The following is a 20329-nucleotide window of genomic DNA, read 5'->3' as shown; positions in this document are numbered from 1 at the left end:
CCCTTTATCTTACACTACACACAAAAATTAATCCCAGGTAGATTTAAAAACTTGAAAAGTAAAACTTTAAAACTTACACAAGAGAAAATTAGGACACTATCCTTATGATGTCTGGGAATACAGAAATCATAGTATAAATTATAAGACTACATTGGTATTTAATATATATATATTTTTTTACAAATAAGAAGGACATTAAAAACAATGGAAAAACAAGCCCACATGCAGGGAGAAGAGATTTGTAACACATAATAAAGAACTAAGTTTGAGTAAATAGAATCCCTGAAGATTAAACAAAAAACAGTGTGCACACAGTTTTTAAAACAGCAAGGGATATTAACAGGCATTTTATAGAAGAAGAATCTAAGATGACCAATGATACCAATGATAATATGAAAAAGGCTCTCAACTGTACTCGTAATCATGCTAGCAAAGTTGAAGATGTCTATATCTTTCATCTCAGAAATTTCACTTCTACATCTGTAGTCTGGAGAAGCATTCACATACAAGTACTAGAAGGCAATTATTAAAATATTCATCTCAGCATTCTGTGTTTTAACAAAATAAAAATGGGAAGCAATCAAAATTCCATTATCAGAAGAATTGATAAATTTTGACATGTATATAATTAAAATTAAAATTAATGAATCAAAACTATGTACCAAAATAGATAAGTTTTAGAAACATATATATATATATTTGTTTCTTTTGGAGACAGTTTCTCATTCCATCACCCAGGCTGGAGTGTAGTGACACAATCATGATTCACTGCAGCCTTGACCTCCCAGGCTCAGGTGATCTTCCCACTTCAGCCTCCCAAATAGCTGGGACCTCAAGTATGTGCCATCCTGCCTGGCTAATTTTTCATTTTTATTTTTTGTAGAGAAGGGGTCTCACTGTGTTGCACAGGCTGTTCTTAAACTCCTGGTCTCAAGTACTCCTCCCTCCTCGGCCTCCTTTGGCCTCCCAAAGTGCTGGGATTATAGGCATGAACTATCACACCTGGCTGATGAAGCATAATATTTGAATAAAACCCAGCTGCAAAAGGCAATACACAGTTTGGTGTCATTTATGAAGTTTAAAGACATTTAAAGCGTACATAGTTTTGTGATGTTGTATATAAGCTTAATAGTATAAAATATGCATGGATACAGTAAACACCAAATTTAGGATAATGGCTGTGTCTGGGTAGTGGAGGGAGAGGATGAGATCAGGAATGGTAATAAAATACTTATGTTTTTCAGTACTATCTGTGGTATCTTGTTAACTTTTAGTATTTTCTATTTTATTTATATAGTATTATGAATAGAGTATATTCACATTAATATGCTTTATGTATATGTATTTATTTTATACTTACTGCCTATAAAATAAGCAAAGATATTATTGATGCATATAAATCCGTCTTTGCAGTTCCTTTAATCTCCTTTACAATCTAAGAAATACTATACCAGTAGAAGTAATTTGTAGTGACTGTATAGCTTAATTTTTAAGATAAATAATAAAATATTTTTTCCTCATCTAAAAATGGTCTTAGTAATTGCTAAGCTTCCTTCCAGAACTAAACTGTACTCCTTTGATGTTTCCCTTACAGCAGAAGATCTTTTTTGACAGGTTAGGATAAAGTCAAATGTTGAGGATTATAAAGCTAATTCCCTATACGGATTGTTGTTTTCAATCTGCCTGTTTAGCAACCATCTGTCATCTACAATAGGTGTTTGAAAACTTTTTCTATAAACAGCCAGAGAGTAAATATATTAGGCTTTGTAGACCGTGTGGTCTGTGTCACAACTACTCACTTTGCCATTGTAGTGTGAAAGCAGATATAGGCAATACCTAAATAAATGGGCACAGCTGTGTTTCAATAAAACTTTATTTACAAAAACAGGCAGCAAGCTAGATTTGGCCGTGGGCCATAATTTACTAACTTGTGTATACAACACACTCAGAGAAATTGCTTCAGTAATCAAAGTAATACTGTTATAATATTTTACCCATATTATGGGTGGTAAAACTGAGGCATAGAGATCTTAAATGGCATTATTCAGGTTAAATTGAAGTAGCCCTCCCATATTCCTGTAATTTACGTGGCAGTATAATTTTTTAAAAATATGTATATGTTCTCCAAAGATTCTTTTTCTTCCTCTAAAAGTAGTGTGAGTTGGGTGGGTATAATCTCTTAGTTATTCACAATTACAACCTTTAGTATGATTAGAAACTTAATATTGTTAAGTCCCTGAGAATCTTCTTTACAGAACCATTTTATATATGATAATTTTTTAAAGGTTTGCATTCACATGCAAAAACAAATACAAAAGCTGGTATATGATATAGTTTAGATTTGAATATCTTACACACCATTGACTTAATGTCCAAAGACAGTGAAAACTTTAAATAATATAGACAATCTATCAGGCAGTTGTTTTAGTTCTTCTGTAAAATCAACTTTGTGAAGTAATTTCTTTGTGTTGTCATGACCTGCAGTAATTGAGACTTTATCTATCTGCAGTTATCTTAGGGTCTAGAAAATATATTTTTCCCTGTCCAGTTTCATGGTTTAGAGGATAGTATTTTTTATGGTTATCAGGTAATGATGACTCTTCTGTATGCAGAAAGTAGGTCTACCATAGTGACATTAGTATCTGTGTAAATCAAAAGGAAAAATAGTAAGATTAATTTAACCAGAATGAAAATTACCACACTACTTTTTATCTCTAGAAGAATACTGAAATTACATGTGTTTGAGAAAGTTTTACTATGAATCAGAACCAGGATTTTACTTAATAAAGTAATTAAATAGATGTTCTTAGAATATTACTTTTAAAATAAGGTGAGATTTTTTTCGACAAAAAGAATATCTTACCAAGCAACGAATTGTTTATTTTTCCACTAAAAATTGAATGTATTTATTTTTTCAGAGACATTAAACCTGACAATATACTGATGGATATGAATGGACATATTCGGTTAGCAGATTTTGGTTCTTGTCTGAAGCTGATGGAAGATGGAACGGTAAATAAAGATAAATACTAAATTATTTTATTCACAGACATTTCCCTTGCTGTTTGTCTTTTATATCTGTTTTAGAAACCATCTATTTATACTGTCTACCCGTCCATCCATCTGTTTGTCTATCTATGCTCCACCTCCTTCCACAAAGGAATTTGGGCATACTTATAATGGGGTTTGTCTAAAAAGTCACAAGTCATTTCAGCTGCTTGTATCAAAGATCTTAAGACTGATAAAATATACCCTTTATGAGACCCTTGTTTGCTCCTTCTTTAGCTGGTGACTTCTGTTGTATTTCAGATATTTCAAAGTTCACCAGTGGGTAAAAGAACTAAGTCTGACATAGAAAAAGAAAATGCAACTTTGTCCTCACTTTTACTTTTTTTTGTTCTTTCTTTCCTAATTGCCTCGTTATTCTCAGGGACAGTGTTCAACAAATGAATCCTTTTTTCAGAGAGTTTACAAGTTGATTTAGTTTCATGTTCCCATTTGCTTAACTTTTGCTAAGCTTAAACCCCTCGGGTTTTTTTGTTGTTGTTGTTTGTTTACTTAATAGCTGGGCATGGTGGTGGGCACCTGTAGTCCCAGCTACTCAGGAGTCTGAGGTGGGAGGATCTCCTGAGTGCGGGAGGCAGAGGTTGCAGTGAGCCAAGATTGCACCAATGGACTCCAGCCTGGGCAACAGTGAAGTCCTGTCCCCCACTCCCTCACCCCCAGAACCACCCCCCCCCCCAAAAAAAAAAGCTGGGCATGGTGGCTCATGCTTGTAATCCCTTGGGAGGCTAAGGCAAGAGGATCACTTGAGCCCAGGAGTTCGAGACCAGCTTAAGCAACATAGTGAGACTCTGTCTCTATTTTAAAGAAAAAAAAAATAAGTTTATATGCCACAGCTTTATTCTGTTATTTTTTTTGACTTCATTTTTTTTCTGGCCGTATAGGAGAAATCCAAAAATATATCGGTTTAATTGACAGAAACTTTTTGGAGAACAGTTTAGTATAATACATTCCAAAAGCCATGAAAATGTCACATTGGACCAGTAATTTTAACTTTGGAAAAATTTTATTCTTTTTGTTTTTTTAGACAAAGTCTCACTTTGTTGTCTAGGCTGGAATGCAGTGGTGTGATATTGGCGCACTGCAACCTCCGCCTCCTGAGTTCAAGTGATTCTTCTGCCTCAACCTCCCAAGTAGCTGGGATTACAGGCAAGCGCCCCATGCCTGGCTAATTTTTGTATTTTTTGTAGAGATGGGGTTTCACCATGTTGGCCAGGCTGGTCTCAAACTCCTGACCTCAGGTGATCCACCCACCTCGGCCTCCCAAAGTGCTGGGATTACAGGCATGAGCCACCGTGCCCGACCGACTTTGGAAAATTTGTCCTACAGTGATAACTTTGTTAAAAAGAGTTATGTGGCTTCTGCCTCTGGCCATGATGGAAGGATTAAATTGGTACCAAATTAGCACCCCCACTATAAGGAACTATAAAACTGGGTCCAGCAGTGAACAACAGGCAGCATATGCTATTATCCCTGACATAAATGAACTCATGAGGTATTCCTCACAATTGTGCAAAGACTGGGACAGTTCCTAACTCTGATGCAGAAAGCTAGAGTGAAAGCAGAGCTGGACTACCTGCAACACCTGGAATATTCAGGGCTTGGCATTGGAGAGGAAGGAATTGTGCAGAGAGAGGGCATAAAGTACCTCATGAAGGTTGGGCTGTGCATTGTACTACAAGACCATATGAGGCTTGACAATAGCAGATGATAGCATTTGAAAACAGACCAGAATACTAATCATCAAGCAGATCTCCCAGGTGAGAAACAGTGCTAGGGGAAATTGAATTTTCAGCCCTGGAGAGCCAGCTAACAACCTTTGTATCACCTAAGACCTACTCTAACCCTGACTTAACAACCTAAGTCCAAGCCCTGATAAGATCCGCAGAGTTTGGAAGTCTTCCTTCCAAGTAGAGGGTCTTACGACAAATCTTAGATTTTTGTATGAACCTACAATCACAGAGTATATCTGTAAGCCAACTCATGGTCAAGGAGATCAGTCAGTAATTTTTTTATGTGCTTACATAATAATTGTTTTTCTTCATAAGAAGGTAACAAACTCAATACTCTCTATAACATCTTATTCACAATGATCAGGATTCAAAAAAAAAAAAAAAAATCACTGAACCAAACAAAAATGGAGATGTGAATAGTGATGCAGAGTCAGATAAAAGCAGTCAGTAGAGACCTGGCTGGCACACATGTTGGACTTAGCAGACAGAGACTTAAAGAAGTGATCATAGGTGAGGTGCAGTGGCTCACACCTGTAATCCTAGCACTTTGGGAGGCCAAGGTGGGTGGATCACCTGAGGTCAGGAGTTTGAGACTGCCTGTCCAACACAGTGAAAGCCTGTCTATACTAAAAATACAGAATTAGCCGGCCATGTCAGATGTGGTTAAAGTGCTAAAAACTAAAGATAAAGACATTTAAAAGCAGCCAGAAGGAAAGGCGTATTACATACAGAGGAGAAATGGTAAGGACTGCTGACCTCTCATGAGAAATCATGGAGTGATATCTTTAAAGTGCTGAAGGAAAAAAATGTGTAAACAGGTTTCTGTATTAAGAAAAATATCCCTCAAAAATGAGGGTGAATTAAAGACATTTTCAGATAAATGGAAGATGAGAAAATCTCTAGCAGGCCTGGATTCTAAAGAATGTCCTCCATGTCAAAGGAAATGATACTGTTTGGACATTTGGATTTATAGCATAAAAAATACCATATGCGATAAATAAGTGGGTAAAGAAAATATCTATACTGTCTTTCTTATTTAATTTACATAAAAGGTACCTGACTGTTAAAAGCAAAAATAATGTAATGTATAATTATTTGTAATTTGGGGTTTATGACATGTAGAAGTAAAGGATATGACAGTAGTCACATAAACAATGGAAGATGTGTATATGGAATTATACTGCTCTAGGATAATTGTATATAGGGAGTATAAAGTGAGAAGTGGGTAGTGCCAGGTATGACATTGGAAGAGGGAAATAGCATGGTAGTGTTGCTGAGTTGAGAAAACAGAGATTAAAATCAGGGAGGCTTTGGCATCTGGAAGTTGGGGCCACCATTCCAGAGAGGATAGAGCTGCAGGGAAAAATAACTCCACGGAGAGAGCTAGTCCTGCATATTACAAGTCCAGTGGACTCAAAGCTGGAGATAGAGTCCCTGTAGTCTGATGTTTGCCATTCTAAATTCCTTTTGAATGCATTTGAAATGCAAATTCCAGAATGCATGAGTAATATTTCTGTCTCTATGAGTTTCCTCCAATTATATTTGTTCGTGAAAGTCTGGTGTGTCTTCCCAGTCATTCTGATTTTGCTGGACGATAGGATATTTTATGTTTTGTTTCTAGCATACTTATTGATGAACTCAAAATGGTTTTCTTGGACGTAATATCACGTTGGACTTCCATTTTCAAAACCATAGGCTTGCACCTATAATACCAGCACTTTGGGAGGCCAAGGTGGGAGGATTGCTTAAGCCCAGGAGTTTGAGACCAGCCTGAGCAACATGGCAAGACCTCTCTACAAAAAAATAGTTAGGTGTGGTGGCATGCACCTGTAGTCCAGTTACTCAGGAGGATGAGATGGGAGGATCGCTTGAGCTTAGGACCTGGTCAAGGCTGCAGTGACCGTGATGGTGCCATTGCACTTCAGCCTGGGTGACAGCAAGATCTTGACTCCAAAATAAATAAATAAAAAATGAAAATAAGTAAAAATTTAAAAAACACTATAATGAAGAAACCTTGTTTTATTTTAGATTTTTAAATTAATTTTTAGATTTTATTGTCTTATTTTTTGAGGCAGGGTCTTGCTCTGTCACCCAGGCAAGTGCAGTGGTGCTTTGAGCATTTCGTTTACTTACATATTTCCTATAACCATATTTGTGCTACTGTCTCTTAATTATTTATTTTTAGATACTATCTCTTAATTTCCTACCATGGTAGATGAGGATTCAGGTCTCTTGCTCTGCTCTTGCCCAACCAGTACACTTCCTCTCTATCCTCCCAATGTAATTATCACACAATCCCTCATTAAATCCTGTTCAGTATTTTATTATGATGATACAAATACTCATTGCTGTGTCATACAATTTGTTTTAATTGCATTTCTTTTCTTCAAAACCTTTTTATTCTTCCTGGTGTAAGTGATCACTTTGCTCTGCTTAATTTTCTGTGTAATTTTCACCAATTAATCCTCAAACTCTCCACCACGTTGAATTACTTAGTAAAAGGAATTTAGCAGCTCCTTTTTTTCCCATGGAGATATTCATACTGGAGTCTTGCATTCTCCTAATCTGGACTGTTTGTTCTAGAGACCTACCGCAGAGGTACTATCCTAGGACTACCTTTCATCGTCTTCATGGAATTTTCGTTGTTCTCTAGTATCGGACTGTGTTTCCTGGATCCCATTTGGTGATAGCTGCCTGAGGAAGGTTCCATTGGAAGTAAATATTTCATAATCTTCCATGTCTGAAAAATGCCTTCATATTTTATTGATAATTTGTCTGGACATAGTATTCTAGATTTGAAACTATTTTTCTCTTAGAATTTAGAAGGCATTATATTGTCTTTTAACTTACAGTGTTGCTGTTAAGACATCTGATGCCATTCTGAGTCTCAGTCCTTTTATTATAGCCTTTCTCTCTCTCTCTGGAAGCTTTTAGAATGTTTTATTTATTCCCAGTGTCCTGAAATGTTAACGATTGTTGACTTGATGTGGGTCATTATTTATTATCTGGACAACTGCCTCAAATCTATGAGGCTTTCCCAAATTTGTGACTTTTAAATTAAGTTTCAACTTGCTTTTTCTCTTATATCTCGGTCAAAACCGTACCAGCTGAATCACTTTACCTTAAGAAGTCAATTTCTGGTGGTGAAGTGTTTGCTATAATTCTTTTTCTTGCTCTAAAATTATCTTGGCTATTCTTGGCCCTTTATTTTTCTCTGTGATTGTTAGGATTATCATATTGGTTTATATCCATACATGTACACACATGTGAACAATCCTTCATAAACACTGGCTTATGTATTTAAGACCTGTCATTGAAATTAGAGCTTAGTTTTGGGGACATTTATGTCTACAACATGGGATCTTCTTATCTATGAATGTTGTGTTTCTTTTTATTGTTTCAGATTTTCTTTTATGTCTGTTAATACAGTTTCATAATGTTCACTATTAATCCATTACCCAGATGAGTTAGATTTGCTCTCCTAAGTGACTTGTGGATTTTTTAATGTTACCTGTATTATAAATGATACTTGTTTAAATTTGCAGTTTAATACCTTGTTACTCTTCTTTAGGATTAGAATTGATGTTGTATATTCATCTTGAATATAGCAATCTTACTAAATTTTATCAGTTTAAAATAGTTTATACATTCTTCCAGATTTTTCATACAATAAATCATGTAATCCATAAATTATGACAAACTTTGGGTTTGTTTCTCAACAATCTTTATATGTACTTTTTTTTTTCTCCTACCATGGAGTCTAATGACCTTCAGTACAATGTTAAATAGGTGCAGTGATGTTGTTTCTGTAGCTTCAAATTAGTTTAATGTTTAAAGTTAGCTTTTGGTATATATCCCTTATCAAATTAAGAAATTTCTTCTCATTTCTGATTACCAGAGTTTTTCTGTTATGATTCTGGTTGAAATTAAATTACTTTTCTGCATCCATCAAGATAAGGTTAGGTTGTTTTTCCTTTAATCTGTTAATCTGATAAATGACAGCTTTTCCCTTGTTAAATCATTCATCCTTTGAGTAAATGTAACTTTATCAAGATGTTATATTGCAGTATTTTAACAGATTGCTAGTTGACTCTGCTACTATTTTGTATAGTATTGTTACCTGGCATTCTTACATGACATTAGTCGTATCTCAGACTGGAGTATAATTTTTTTTCTTAAATTGTTCTTGTCTGATTTTTAGATTTAAGTCATTTTAGCCTTATAAAATAAACAGAGGACCCATATTTTCCCCTTACCCATTTTGGCTCTAGAACAGTTTATAATACAGTTATCTGTTAACTTATATCATTGGTAGAATTTACTTTTAAATCACCTTAACCTGGGTGAAGTTTTGTTTTCTTCAATTTTATTTTGTTTTGCAGATAGATTTTGTACTATTGATTCAAAATTTTTTTTTTTTTTTTTTTTTTGAGACGGAGTCTCGCTCTGTCGCCCAGGCTGGAGTGCAGTGGCCGGATCTCAGCTCACTGCAAGCTCCGCCTCCCGGGTTTACGCCATTCTCCTGCCTCAGCCTCCTGAGTAGCTGGGACTACAGGCGCCCGCCTCGTCGCCCGGCTAGTTTTTTGTATTTTTAAGTAGAGACAGGGTTTCACCGTATTAGCCAGGATGGTCTCGATCTCCTGACCTCGTGATCCGCCCGTCTCGGCCTCCCAAAGTGCTGGGATTACAGGCTTGAGCCACCGCGCCCAGCCTGATTCAAATTTTTAGTGATTATAGGTCTGTTGGATTTTCTGTTTCTTCCTGAGTTTTAGTCTGATATAGTCTTTTCAATGAAAATTGTCCATTTTCTCTGAGTTTTCAATTTTACTGCCATAAATTAATTCAGACCGCCTTCTTCCTAGTTTTAACGTCTCTGTTACAGGGTAGTTTTGCCCCCCTTTTCCTAGTATTTATTTCTGCCTCTCTTTTCCTTCATAAGTTTTGATACAGAACATTCTACTGTTCAATTCTAAATATTTTCCAACTTAAGTTAGAATTCTTCTGTGGACCACTATTTAGTGATATGCCTTTTAATATCCATAGTATTAGATTTATGTGTTTGGTTAGTTCTTCCTGGTTTCAGTTTACTGTAGATTGGGTCTATTTGGTATTAGGTGTTTTTTTTTTGACATTTTTTGAAATTTGTTTTGTGATTTTGTAACAGGCCAGTTTTTATATGTTCTCTGTTTATTTGAAAAGAATACTATTTTTTTCTAACTTTTGGGTACAGATATATATGCACATAAGATTTAAATTGTTAATTTTGTCATTCAGCTTTTTTGTGTTCTTAACGATTTTATTTCTCTGATCTATTATTCATTGTTTAAAAATCCTTATGATGGTAAATTTACTAACTTTTCTTTGTAATCATCAATGTTTTGCACAGCTCTTTTGTAGCTGTGCCTGTTAGGTGTATGTTATTCAGAATTCACATTTCTTCCAGGGTATTTTCTTTTATATTAATGAATTTTTTAAAAAAATCTTACAATGATTTTGACATTAGAATATATTTAACTAATATTACTGTAGCTATCTTAAGTTTCTTTTCTTTATCATATGCCTGATATATCCCTTTCCATCTGTTTACTTTCAACTTTCCTGTGTCCTGATGTTTTAAGTGCATTGTTTTTAAACAGATGATTGCTGATGTTTTTCCCATTTGTTCATTTTGGTTTTGTGTGTTGTGCAGTGTAACAGTTTTGTTTAATAGGTGAATTTAATCCATTTATAAATTTTGTGATTATTAATACACTTATTTCTAGTATCTTATATGCTGTTTATTATTGGTTTTGCTTATTTCTTTGCATGTAGGCTTGAGTTTGTTTTCTTCTTTCTTGCCTTCTGTTGACTTGGTCAAGTTTAGCTTTTAAATTTCTCTGTATTTGTTTGGAAGTTACATATTCTAAGTATTTTAGTGTTTATCATCACATTTTTAAACATTTATAGTTTACCTACTGTCTATAATCAGTTTTTCTGCCACATTCCCAGTCAAAACAAGAAACTTAGATTACTTTACACTGTAATTAACTCAACGTAACACTCACAACAAAAATTAACTCAAAATGGGTCAAAGACCTAAATGCAAAAACTAAAACTATGAAACTCTTAGAAAAAAAACAGAAGTGATAACTTTATGACATTGGATTTGGCAGTGATTTCTTGGGGATGACACAGCATTATAGGCAACGAAAGAAAAAAGATAGATAAATGGAGCAATATCTCTATTAACACTTCTATGCATCGAAGGACACAGAGTGAAAAGGCAACATATGGAATGAGAGAAAATATTTGCAAATCATATGTCTAATAACAGGTTAGTCTCTAAAATATGTAAAGAACTCCTACAAGTCAGCAACAAAGAACAAAGGATCCTGTTAAAAAATGGACAAGGAATTTTATTTTATTTTATTTTATTTATTTTATTTTGTTTATTTTATTTTATTTTATTTTATTTTATTGTTGAGATAGAGTCTTGCTCTGTCGCCTAGGCGTGTGTCAGTGGCGTGATCTCAGTCCACTTCTCCTGCCTCAGCCACCCAAGTAGCTAGGATTACAGACATGCACTACCATACCCAGCTAATTTATTTATTTATTTTTTTGTAGAGACTGGGTTTTGCCCTGTTGGCCAGGTTGGTCTCAAACTCATGACCTCAAGTGATTCTCCCACCTCAGCCTCCCAAAGTGCTGGGACAAGGAACTTAAATAGACATTTCTCCAAAGAAGATATTTAAATGGACAATTAGCACATATAATTAGAGAACACTAATAATTAGAGAAACACAAATCAGAATCACAGGGATACACCATCTTACACTCAGCAGGATTGCTACTATCAAAAAAACAGAAAATAACAAGTGTTGTCAAGGGTGTGAATAAATTAGAATCCTTGGGCACTGTTGGTGGGAATGTAAAATATGGAAAACGGTATGGGTAGCTCTTCAAAAAATTGAAAATAGAATTACCATGTGATCCAGAGTTCCTCCTCTGGGTATATACCCAAAAGAAGTGAAAGCAGGGAGTTGAACATACATTTGTACACTCATTTTCAGAGCAGCATTGTTCACAGTAGCCCAAGGGTGGAAGCAACCCTTGTACATTGACAGATGAATGGATAAACAAAATGTGCTGTATACATACAATGGAATATCAATGAATTTTAAAAAGGAAGGAAATTCTGACACGTGCAGCAACATGGATGAAACCTTAGGACATTATGCTAATGAAATAAGCCAGTTACAAAAGTACAAATATTTTATGATTCCACTTATGTGAGATAACTATAGTAATCAAGTTCAAAGAAACAAAGTACAGTGGTAGCTACCAGGGTCTAGGGGAAGGGGGAATGGGGGAATTACTGATGGGTACAGAGTTAAAATTTTCCAAGATGAAAAAATTTTAGAGATGGATGGTGGGGACTAGAGGCACAACAGTGTGAAGGTACTTATGCCACTGAAACTGCACACTTCTAAAAATCATTAAGATAGTAAATTTTATGTGTATTTTTACCACCGTTAAAAATAATAATTAAAAAATTTTAAAAACCTAAGAAATTGAGAATACTTGAATCCTGTTTACATCCTCAGTAATATATTTTTGTTTTTCCAGTGTTTTATTTCCAACTTATTTTTTTTAGAAAGGTAAAGTGGGTGTTTTTAAAAAATTTTTATTTTTCTATTTGTAAACTGACAAATTATAGTTGTATACATTTATGGGGTAAATTTATTTTTCAGCCCTAAGGTAGTTACTCCTGCCTCTTTTTCTAGTCCTTGTCCTCCTCCTCCTTCATTGTGTTATCCAATTAACCACCATTTAGATGTATTAGTAAAAGGTTTACTAATATCTTTGTTCATAATTGCTTCTAGTATCACATTCTTCCATCTTGGTTAAATTTCTTGTTTTCCGAAGTATACCCTTTAGTACTTGTTTAGCTGAAAGGAAATATTAGTGATAGTTCACTTAGTCTTGTGTGAAAATGCATCATTTCTGTATCATAATTTAGGTAGGTAGGTAATATTATACTGACAATCATTTTGTCTTATCACTTTGAAGGTACAACTTCATTTTCTTCTGACTGCAATTTTTAGTTAATAATAATTCAGCTGTTGGTCTAATTGTTGTTCCTTAGTAGATAATCTCTATTCTTTAATGTTTTTAAAATCTCTTTGGCTTTGGTATTCTGTAGTTTAATTCCAATATGTATAGACATGAATCTGCTTTTATTTATCTTCTAAGTGCTTTTTGTTTTGTTTTGAGACAGGGTTTCACTCTTGTTGCCCAGGCTGAAGTGTGGTGGTGCCATCTCTGCTCACTGCAACCTTGACTTCCTGGGCTCAAGCAGTCCTCCCACCCCAGCCTCCCAAGTAGCTGGGACTACAGACATGTGCCACCATGTCCAGCTAATTTTTGTATTTTTTGTAGAGATGTGGTTTCACGATGTTACCCAGGCTGGTCTCCAACTTCTGAGCTCAAGCAATCCACCTGCCTCAGCTTCCCAAAGTGATGGGATTACAGGTGTGAGCCACTGTGCTCGACCTCTTCTAAGTACTTTATGCCCTTCCTGCATCCAAGAATTCAAGTCTTATATCATTCTTGAAAAAATTTAAGCTTTGTCTCTTTGGATATTGCTTTCCACTATTCTCTCTTTTATCTCATTCTCTTATGCTGTGTTGAATTTGTCCATTCTAGGGTCCATACGTGTTAGCCTTTATTCCAAATTTTCCATTTTTTAAGTCTTCATATTAGATGCTAGTTAATTTATTCAGCTCTTCTTCAGGTTTATTATTCTCGTCAACTGTATCTAATCCACTGTTTACCTATTTATTGCATTTATTTTATTTCAATGACCATTTTCATTTCTGGGAGTTCTGTTTGATTTTTAAAAACTTTTGTGTTGTTGATTTTTTTAGGTCTTTAATAATTTTAAACATACTTGTTTCATAGAGTGGATCTGATTGTTGTTAGGGATCCAATTGTTCTGTTTGTTGGGATTTATGAGTTACTCATAATAGACAGTTTCCTCATTTGGTTTATATTATTGGTTTGTGAGCTCATATTCAGCGACATTTTGTGTTTAAGAATTATATCTGCTAAATTTGAGCATGTGTCCTCCACAGTAGATTTTAATTTGTTTTGCTTCCTAGAGGCAACTAACCTTGGGTCAGTGTTAATGCCAATTTCTTTTTCTTTTTATTTCTTTCTTTCTTTCTTTTTTTTTTTTTTTTTATTATATGTTAGGCTCTAGGGTACATGTGCACAACATGCAGGTTTGTTACGTATGTATACATGTGCCATGTTGGTGTGCTGCACCCATTAACTTGTCATTTACATTAGGTATATTTCTTAATGCTATCCCTCCCCTCTTCCCCCCTCCCCACAATAGGCCCCGGTGTGTGATGTTCCCCTTCCTGTGTCCAAGTCATCTCATTGTTCAGTTCCCACCTATGAGTGAGAATATGCAGTGTTTGGTTTTCTGTTCCTGTGATAGTTTCAGAGAATGATGGTTTCCAGCTGCATCCATGTCCCTACAAAGGACACGAATTCATCCTTTTTTATGGCTGCATAGTATTCCGTGGTATCTTTGTGCCACATTTTCTTAATCCAGTCTGTCACTGATGGACATTTGGGTTGATTCCAAGTCTTTGCTATTGTGAATAGTGCTGTAGTAAACATACGTGTGCATGTGTCTTTATAGCAGCATGATTTATAATCCTTTGGGTATATACCCAGTAATGGGATGGCTGGGTCAAATGGTATTTCTAGTTCCAGATCCTTGAGGAATAGCCACACTGTTTTCCACAATGGTTGAACTAGTTTACAGTCCCACCAACAGTGTAAAAGTGTTCCTATTTCTCCACATCCTCTCCAGCATCTGTTGTTTCCTGACTTTTTAATGATCACCATTCTAACTGGTGTGAGATGGTATCTCATTGTGGTTTTGATTTGCATTTCTCTGATGGCGAGTGATGATGAGCATTTTTTCATGTGTCTGTTGGCTGTATGAATGTCTTCTTTTGCGAAGTGTCTGTTCATATCCTTAGCCCACTTTTTGATGACGTTGTTTTTTTCTTGTAAATTTGTTTGAGTTCTTTGTAGGTTCTGGATATTAGCCCTTTGTCAGATGAGTAGATTGCAAACATTTTCTCCCATTTTTTGGCTTGGGAACTTTTGGACCACAGAAGCGGTATGCATTTGCACCCCAAATGTTGAGACTATATGATGTAATGTTATGAATTTCTCCAGGAACAATATTTTTCATTCATCACACACGAGTCAAGATAGATAAAATGTCTTGTCCTTCTCTGCTTTGTGGCAGATTTTTATAATGTACCGTTTTTCTTAAACAGTATACATTTTAGGGTGTGTATATAGGGAAGCCTTTGTCTTCAAACTCCTCACCTCATGTAAGCTAAGCATAAGGTCTTTTCTTCTGTTCCTTTGTTTTTGTTTTGTTCTTGCCTTATATAAGTGTAAGGTATTCGCTTTTGTGTATGTTAAAATTCGAGAACCTAGGAAATGAAAACCAACAATTTCCCAACCCCACTGAGCTCTAATGCTTATTCTGCTGATTTTTAAGCGTTTCTTGATTACTGACCTCTAAGAATTTCTCTTTGTAAAAAAGTTCTTTTATATGTTTATACAAATAATTGTTATATTTTATCTAGCTTTTTTTTTTTTTTCCTTTTGAGACAGTCTTGCTCTGTTGCCCAGGCTGGAGTTCAGTGGCGCAGTCTTGCTTACTGCAAGTTCCGCCTCCCAGGTTCACGCCATTCTCCTGCCTCAGCCTCCTGAGTAGCTGGGACTGCAGGCACCCACCACCACACCCGGCTAATTTTTTTGTAATTTTAGTAGAGATGGGGTTTCACCGTGTTAGACAGGATGTTTATATAGCATTTTTAAGAGTTTGTAATGGAAGGGTTTTTAAGTTATTTAATCTCATTACTAAAATGTAAGTCTCTCCTAATTATTCAGAATTGGAAATGTAGTCTAGAAAATCCAAAATATTAACTGATACTCTACTTTAGGAATGTTCATGTTTCGGGTAAGTTCTTCTAAAACATGTAAAGGGTCAATATTCTTTTACTTCAAAGTACCTTACAACAAATATACCCAAAATTTTTCTAGTTACCTGTTTTATTTTTTCTTCCACTTTTTTTTATAGAGACAGGGTCTTGCTATGTTGCCCAGGCTTATCTCAAACTCTGGGCTGAAGTGTTTCTCCCACATTGACTTCCCTAAGTGTGAGGATTACAGATGTGAGCTACCATGCCTGGCTTTAATTACTATTTTCTAGTTAAACCTAACTTGCTATATAACAAGTACTCAACTTTTCCTCTCTATTGGAACTTTAGTTTTTGAAGGATATACCTCTTCTTTTATAGTTTTTTAAATTAGTAAGTAGTTTGGTGTACATTATTGACATTTATTTTCTTAGGTTTCTATTAAGGAGTTTAAATATAATCTCCAGGCTTTTCATAGTGTTGGCCTAAATATCAGGAGCTTTCCCCCCATCTCATTGTAAAATTTTCACAGCTTCATTTTTTTTTACATGTATAGGTTTGACAGGTAATTATCAATAATGAGTGTTCTAAACCAAATATTCAGTTTGTTGTTAATGGGTATGATGGTTTAAATTGTTCCTCTCAATGTCATCAGCTATGTAACAGCTGTAATAAAAGTTCTATAGTGTTACAAAATCTGGAAAACTATTAATGTGGGGATAATACAAAATTTAACATAATATACAAGGATTATTATTTTTCAGATAATGACAAAGATGTGTTTATGAGATAATAATGTCTTCTGTATCTTAAGTAACTATTTTAAATTTAAAATTTTATTTCTAATATAGTAGATTAATAAAAATGTAAATTTCTTCAGGTTCAGTCCTCAGTGGCTGTAGGAACCCCAGATTATATCTCTCCTGAAATCCTTCAAGCCATGGAAGATGGAAAAGGCAGATACGGACCTGAATGTGACTGGTGGTCTTTGGGGGTCTGTATGTATGAAATGCTTTATGGAGAAACACCATTTTATGCAGAATCTTTGGTGGAGACATACGGAAAAATCATGAATCACAAAGTTAGTATATTTTACTTTTGTTCAAATTAATGTGGTAAATAACACATATAATAAAATCATTTTTAAAGAAAAATATTTTTCTAAAAACAGTGAACAATCACATTTCTATCCTAGTACGGGACACAACAAACATAAATAGTCAAAAATCCATAAATTATTCATAAGTTACTAGTTCTCATTTTCTTGTATTTTATTAGAGATGCTACTAAGTAGGAAATTAAGTGGTCTCTCCAGTAGAATAACAAAGGTCCTAAGCAGAGAATTTAGATCGTTGCTTACTATAGTATATGTATATAGTATATGTATAATCATGACTAGAATGTGTGTAAAAAAAATTTTCAACTTTAGTATTAATAAGTGCAATACAAATTTAAAATAAGAATGAGATACTTTTTTTCTTGTCAAATTAGCAAAGATCAAAAGACAAATAGTACTCTGTATCATAAATAATGTAGTGAGATGGGCATTCTAAGTTAGGAATATAAATTGGTGTAATCTTTCTGTTCAGAAAGTATACAAGTATGCACTTAGAGCCTTAAAAAATGGTTAGAGGTTTTGATTGAGCAACTTCAGTCTAGGAATCTACCCTATGACATTTTCAGTAGAACAAAGATATATGTACAAGGATACCTATTCTAATATTACTTATGATGATAACATTAGAAGCAACACAGATAACACAACAAGAACAAATTAATGAAACTTTAATATATTTAGTACTAAGTGAAATAGACATAAGAAGAAGAAGAAAGGTTTCATTAGCAGTCTTAGAAGATTGTGAGCGGTTGCAAAAACCTAGAATATGGATATCCAATAGAAGGGAATGATAATCTGTTCTTTTTAATTTGTTCCAGTGAAGCAATTATGATTAGTTGCTTTACATATATAAAAATCAGTTTTATAGGGTTTATGTTTTCTACCTGGTTGCAGAGACAATGTGTCAAGTAGTTACAAAGAGTTGAAAGACTGGAAATAGCAGCAAGGTTGTAAATAGCATGTACATCATTTGAATTAGAAAAGAATATTATAGTATAACATGATATTTAACAGCACAGATTACAGCTTCAGTTCGAATTCTGGTTCTGCCACTTACTAGATGTGTAATGTTGAGAAAGTTATTTGAATTCTCTGTGTCTTTATTTCTTCTATAATAGTAGCATAGTAGGAGTACCCACCTAAAATGGTTGTTTTGAGGGTTAAATGAGTTAAATGAGTAACATATTTTAAATAGTGTCAGATACATATTATGTACTTTAAAAATATTATTAGGCCGGGTGCGGTGGCTCAAGCCTGTAATCCCAGCACTTTGGGAGGCCGAGACGGGCGGATCACGAGGTCAAGAGATCAAGACCATCCTGGCGAACATGGTGAAACCTCGTCTCTACTAAAAAAAAAAAAATACAAAAAACTAGCCGGGCGAGGTGGCGGGCGCCTGTAGTCCCAGCTACTCGGGAGGCTGAGGCGGGAGAATGGCGTAAACCCGGGAGGCGGAGCTTGCAGTGAGCTGAGATACGGCCACTGCACTCCAGCCTGGGCAACAGAGCGAGACTCCGTCTCAAAAAAAAAAAAAAAATATATATATATATATATATATTATTAATCATTAGTATGTAACTTATATGACCATTATCAATCATCTATGGTCGATTTAAATATTGAGTCAAATTCCACTACTTTTAAGTAATTTCTCTTCATTCTGATAGCAGTTTAAGGTATTTAAGGTATAATGTATTCTTTTTTCTATAGCACATGCGTGATAACTCATATATGAAATTAAAAGTCCTAGGAAAATGATCTTCTGTCATTCATCCCTGTATTCCTTTAGTATTAGTACTTTGCACCAACATGTTATTAGATATATTTAAAAGAAAATGTATTTTTAAGAAAATAAATAAGTCAACCAACTTACTTAGTATGTTAAACACTGATTTATATTTTGTTTCTGTTTTTCTCTGTTTAGGAGAGGTTTCAGTTTCCAGCCCAAGTGACTGATGTGTCTGAAAATGCTAAGGATCTTATTCGAAGGCTCATTTGTAGCAGAGAACATCGACTTGGTCAAAATGGAATAGAAGACTTTAAGAAACATCCATTTTTCAGTGGAATTGATTGGGATAATATTCGGAACTGTGAAGCACCTTATATTCCAGAAGTTAGTAGCCCAACAGATACATCGAATTTTGATGTAGATGATGATTGTTTAAAAAATTCTGTAAGTATGACACTGTGAAGAAGTTCTATCCCTCTGTTTCTTTCTAATATGGTTATATAGTAATTTTTTGGTTTATAAGTATTTTGATAGGATGGTTTTACAGTTATCAGTTATCAGTCAGTGATCATGGCTTCCACTGCTTATTCTGTCACAAATCAAATTAAGAATAAAGTTAACTGAGGTGAACATAGTTATTTGTGACTAAGAACAAAATTAAAATTCAGAGTTTTACCTCTTAGATATCTAAGTTATGCCATTAAGCTTCCTAAGAGAACAAATTAGATACTTAAAAAAGCAGATTTTATGATTGCAAAGTGAAGAGGTTGGCAAATTTCTCTCTAGAACCATAGAACTGGACAAAATTATCAAAAACAACCGTGTCAGGGCTTGATACAACAATTGAAGAGAAATAAATTGAGAAGCATTTATTTGTGAAAAGCTACTGAACTTTAGTTAAAGTCATATATACCACACACTTCCATCCCCACTACTGACTTGGTCTGGGACAGTAGTACTAGTAACATGGGACTGGATAGAAAAATCAGCAGCTTTGCTGATACAGAGGGCAGATTCCAGGACTAAATACCCAAGCCCAGTGTGTTGCTGCTAACAATAGCTAACTTGGTAGGAAATCAATAGGGAAAATAGTCCACAGACGTGGTATAGCCCTGAGCTATATAACCCTGCCTGAGGTGAATAGCAGACCTCAAGCCAATTATTCGGCCAGTCCACTAGCCAAATAATTCAACCATTCTTAGCTTGTGAGCCATGCCAAAACAGGCCAGCATAGTATATCGACCTCTGCTATAACCCTTTACGTTATATGAGATTAAAATTTAGGAAAATAAGAACTTAAAATGTTTGTGCTTTTTGCCTTTTTAGTTGTCTTCTTCTTCCTCTTCTTCTTCTTCTTCTTCTTCTTCTTCTTCTTCTTCTTCTTCTTCTTCTTCTTCTTCTTCTTCTCCTTCTCCTTCTCCTTCTCCTTCTCCTTCTCCTTCTCCTTCTCCTTCTCCTTCTCCTTCTCCTCTCCTCCTCCTCCTCCTCCTCCTCCTCCTCCTCCTCTTCTCTTCTTCCTCTTCCTCTTCTTCTTCCCTTCTTCTTCTCCTTCCTTCCTTCCTTCCTTCCTTCCTTCCTTCCTTCCTTCCTTCCTTCCTTCCTTCCTTCCTTCCTTCCTTCCTTCCTTCCTTCCTCTTTCTTCTTTGTCCTCCTCCTCCTCTTCCTCCCCCCCCCTTTTGTAAAAAATTTT

At 35.0% G+C, this 20329-nt stretch overlaps 1 protein-coding gene across 8 annotated transcripts in view; it reads left to right on the top strand.

Moving 5' to 3' along the window:
- Positions 1–20329, top strand: part of CDC42BPA (CDC42 binding protein kinase alpha) — a 329925-nt gene that overhangs the window by 154669 nt on the left and 154927 nt on the right. For all 8 annotated transcript variants that reach the window (XM_010381838.2, XM_010381864.2, XM_010381872.2 and 5 more), the window contains exons 6-8: positions 2919–3012; positions 16674–16874; positions 18835–19083. In XM_010381838.2, the coding sequence (XP_010380140.1) occupies positions 2919–3012; positions 16674–16874; positions 18835–19083 (544 nt within the window). The remainder of the gene's footprint in view (positions 1–2918; positions 3013–16673; positions 16875–18834; positions 19084–20329) is intronic.

The sequence above is a fragment of the Rhinopithecus roxellana genome, chromosome 8, assembly GCF_007565055.1.
Source record: "Rhinopithecus roxellana isolate Shanxi Qingling chromosome 8, ASM756505v1, whole genome shotgun sequence".
Taxonomy (NCBI): Eukaryota; Metazoa; Chordata; class Mammalia; order Primates; family Cercopithecidae; genus Rhinopithecus; species Rhinopithecus roxellana.
The sequence above is the reverse complement of the archived record's forward strand: the minus strand, read 5'-3'. Positions and strand labels throughout refer to the sequence as shown.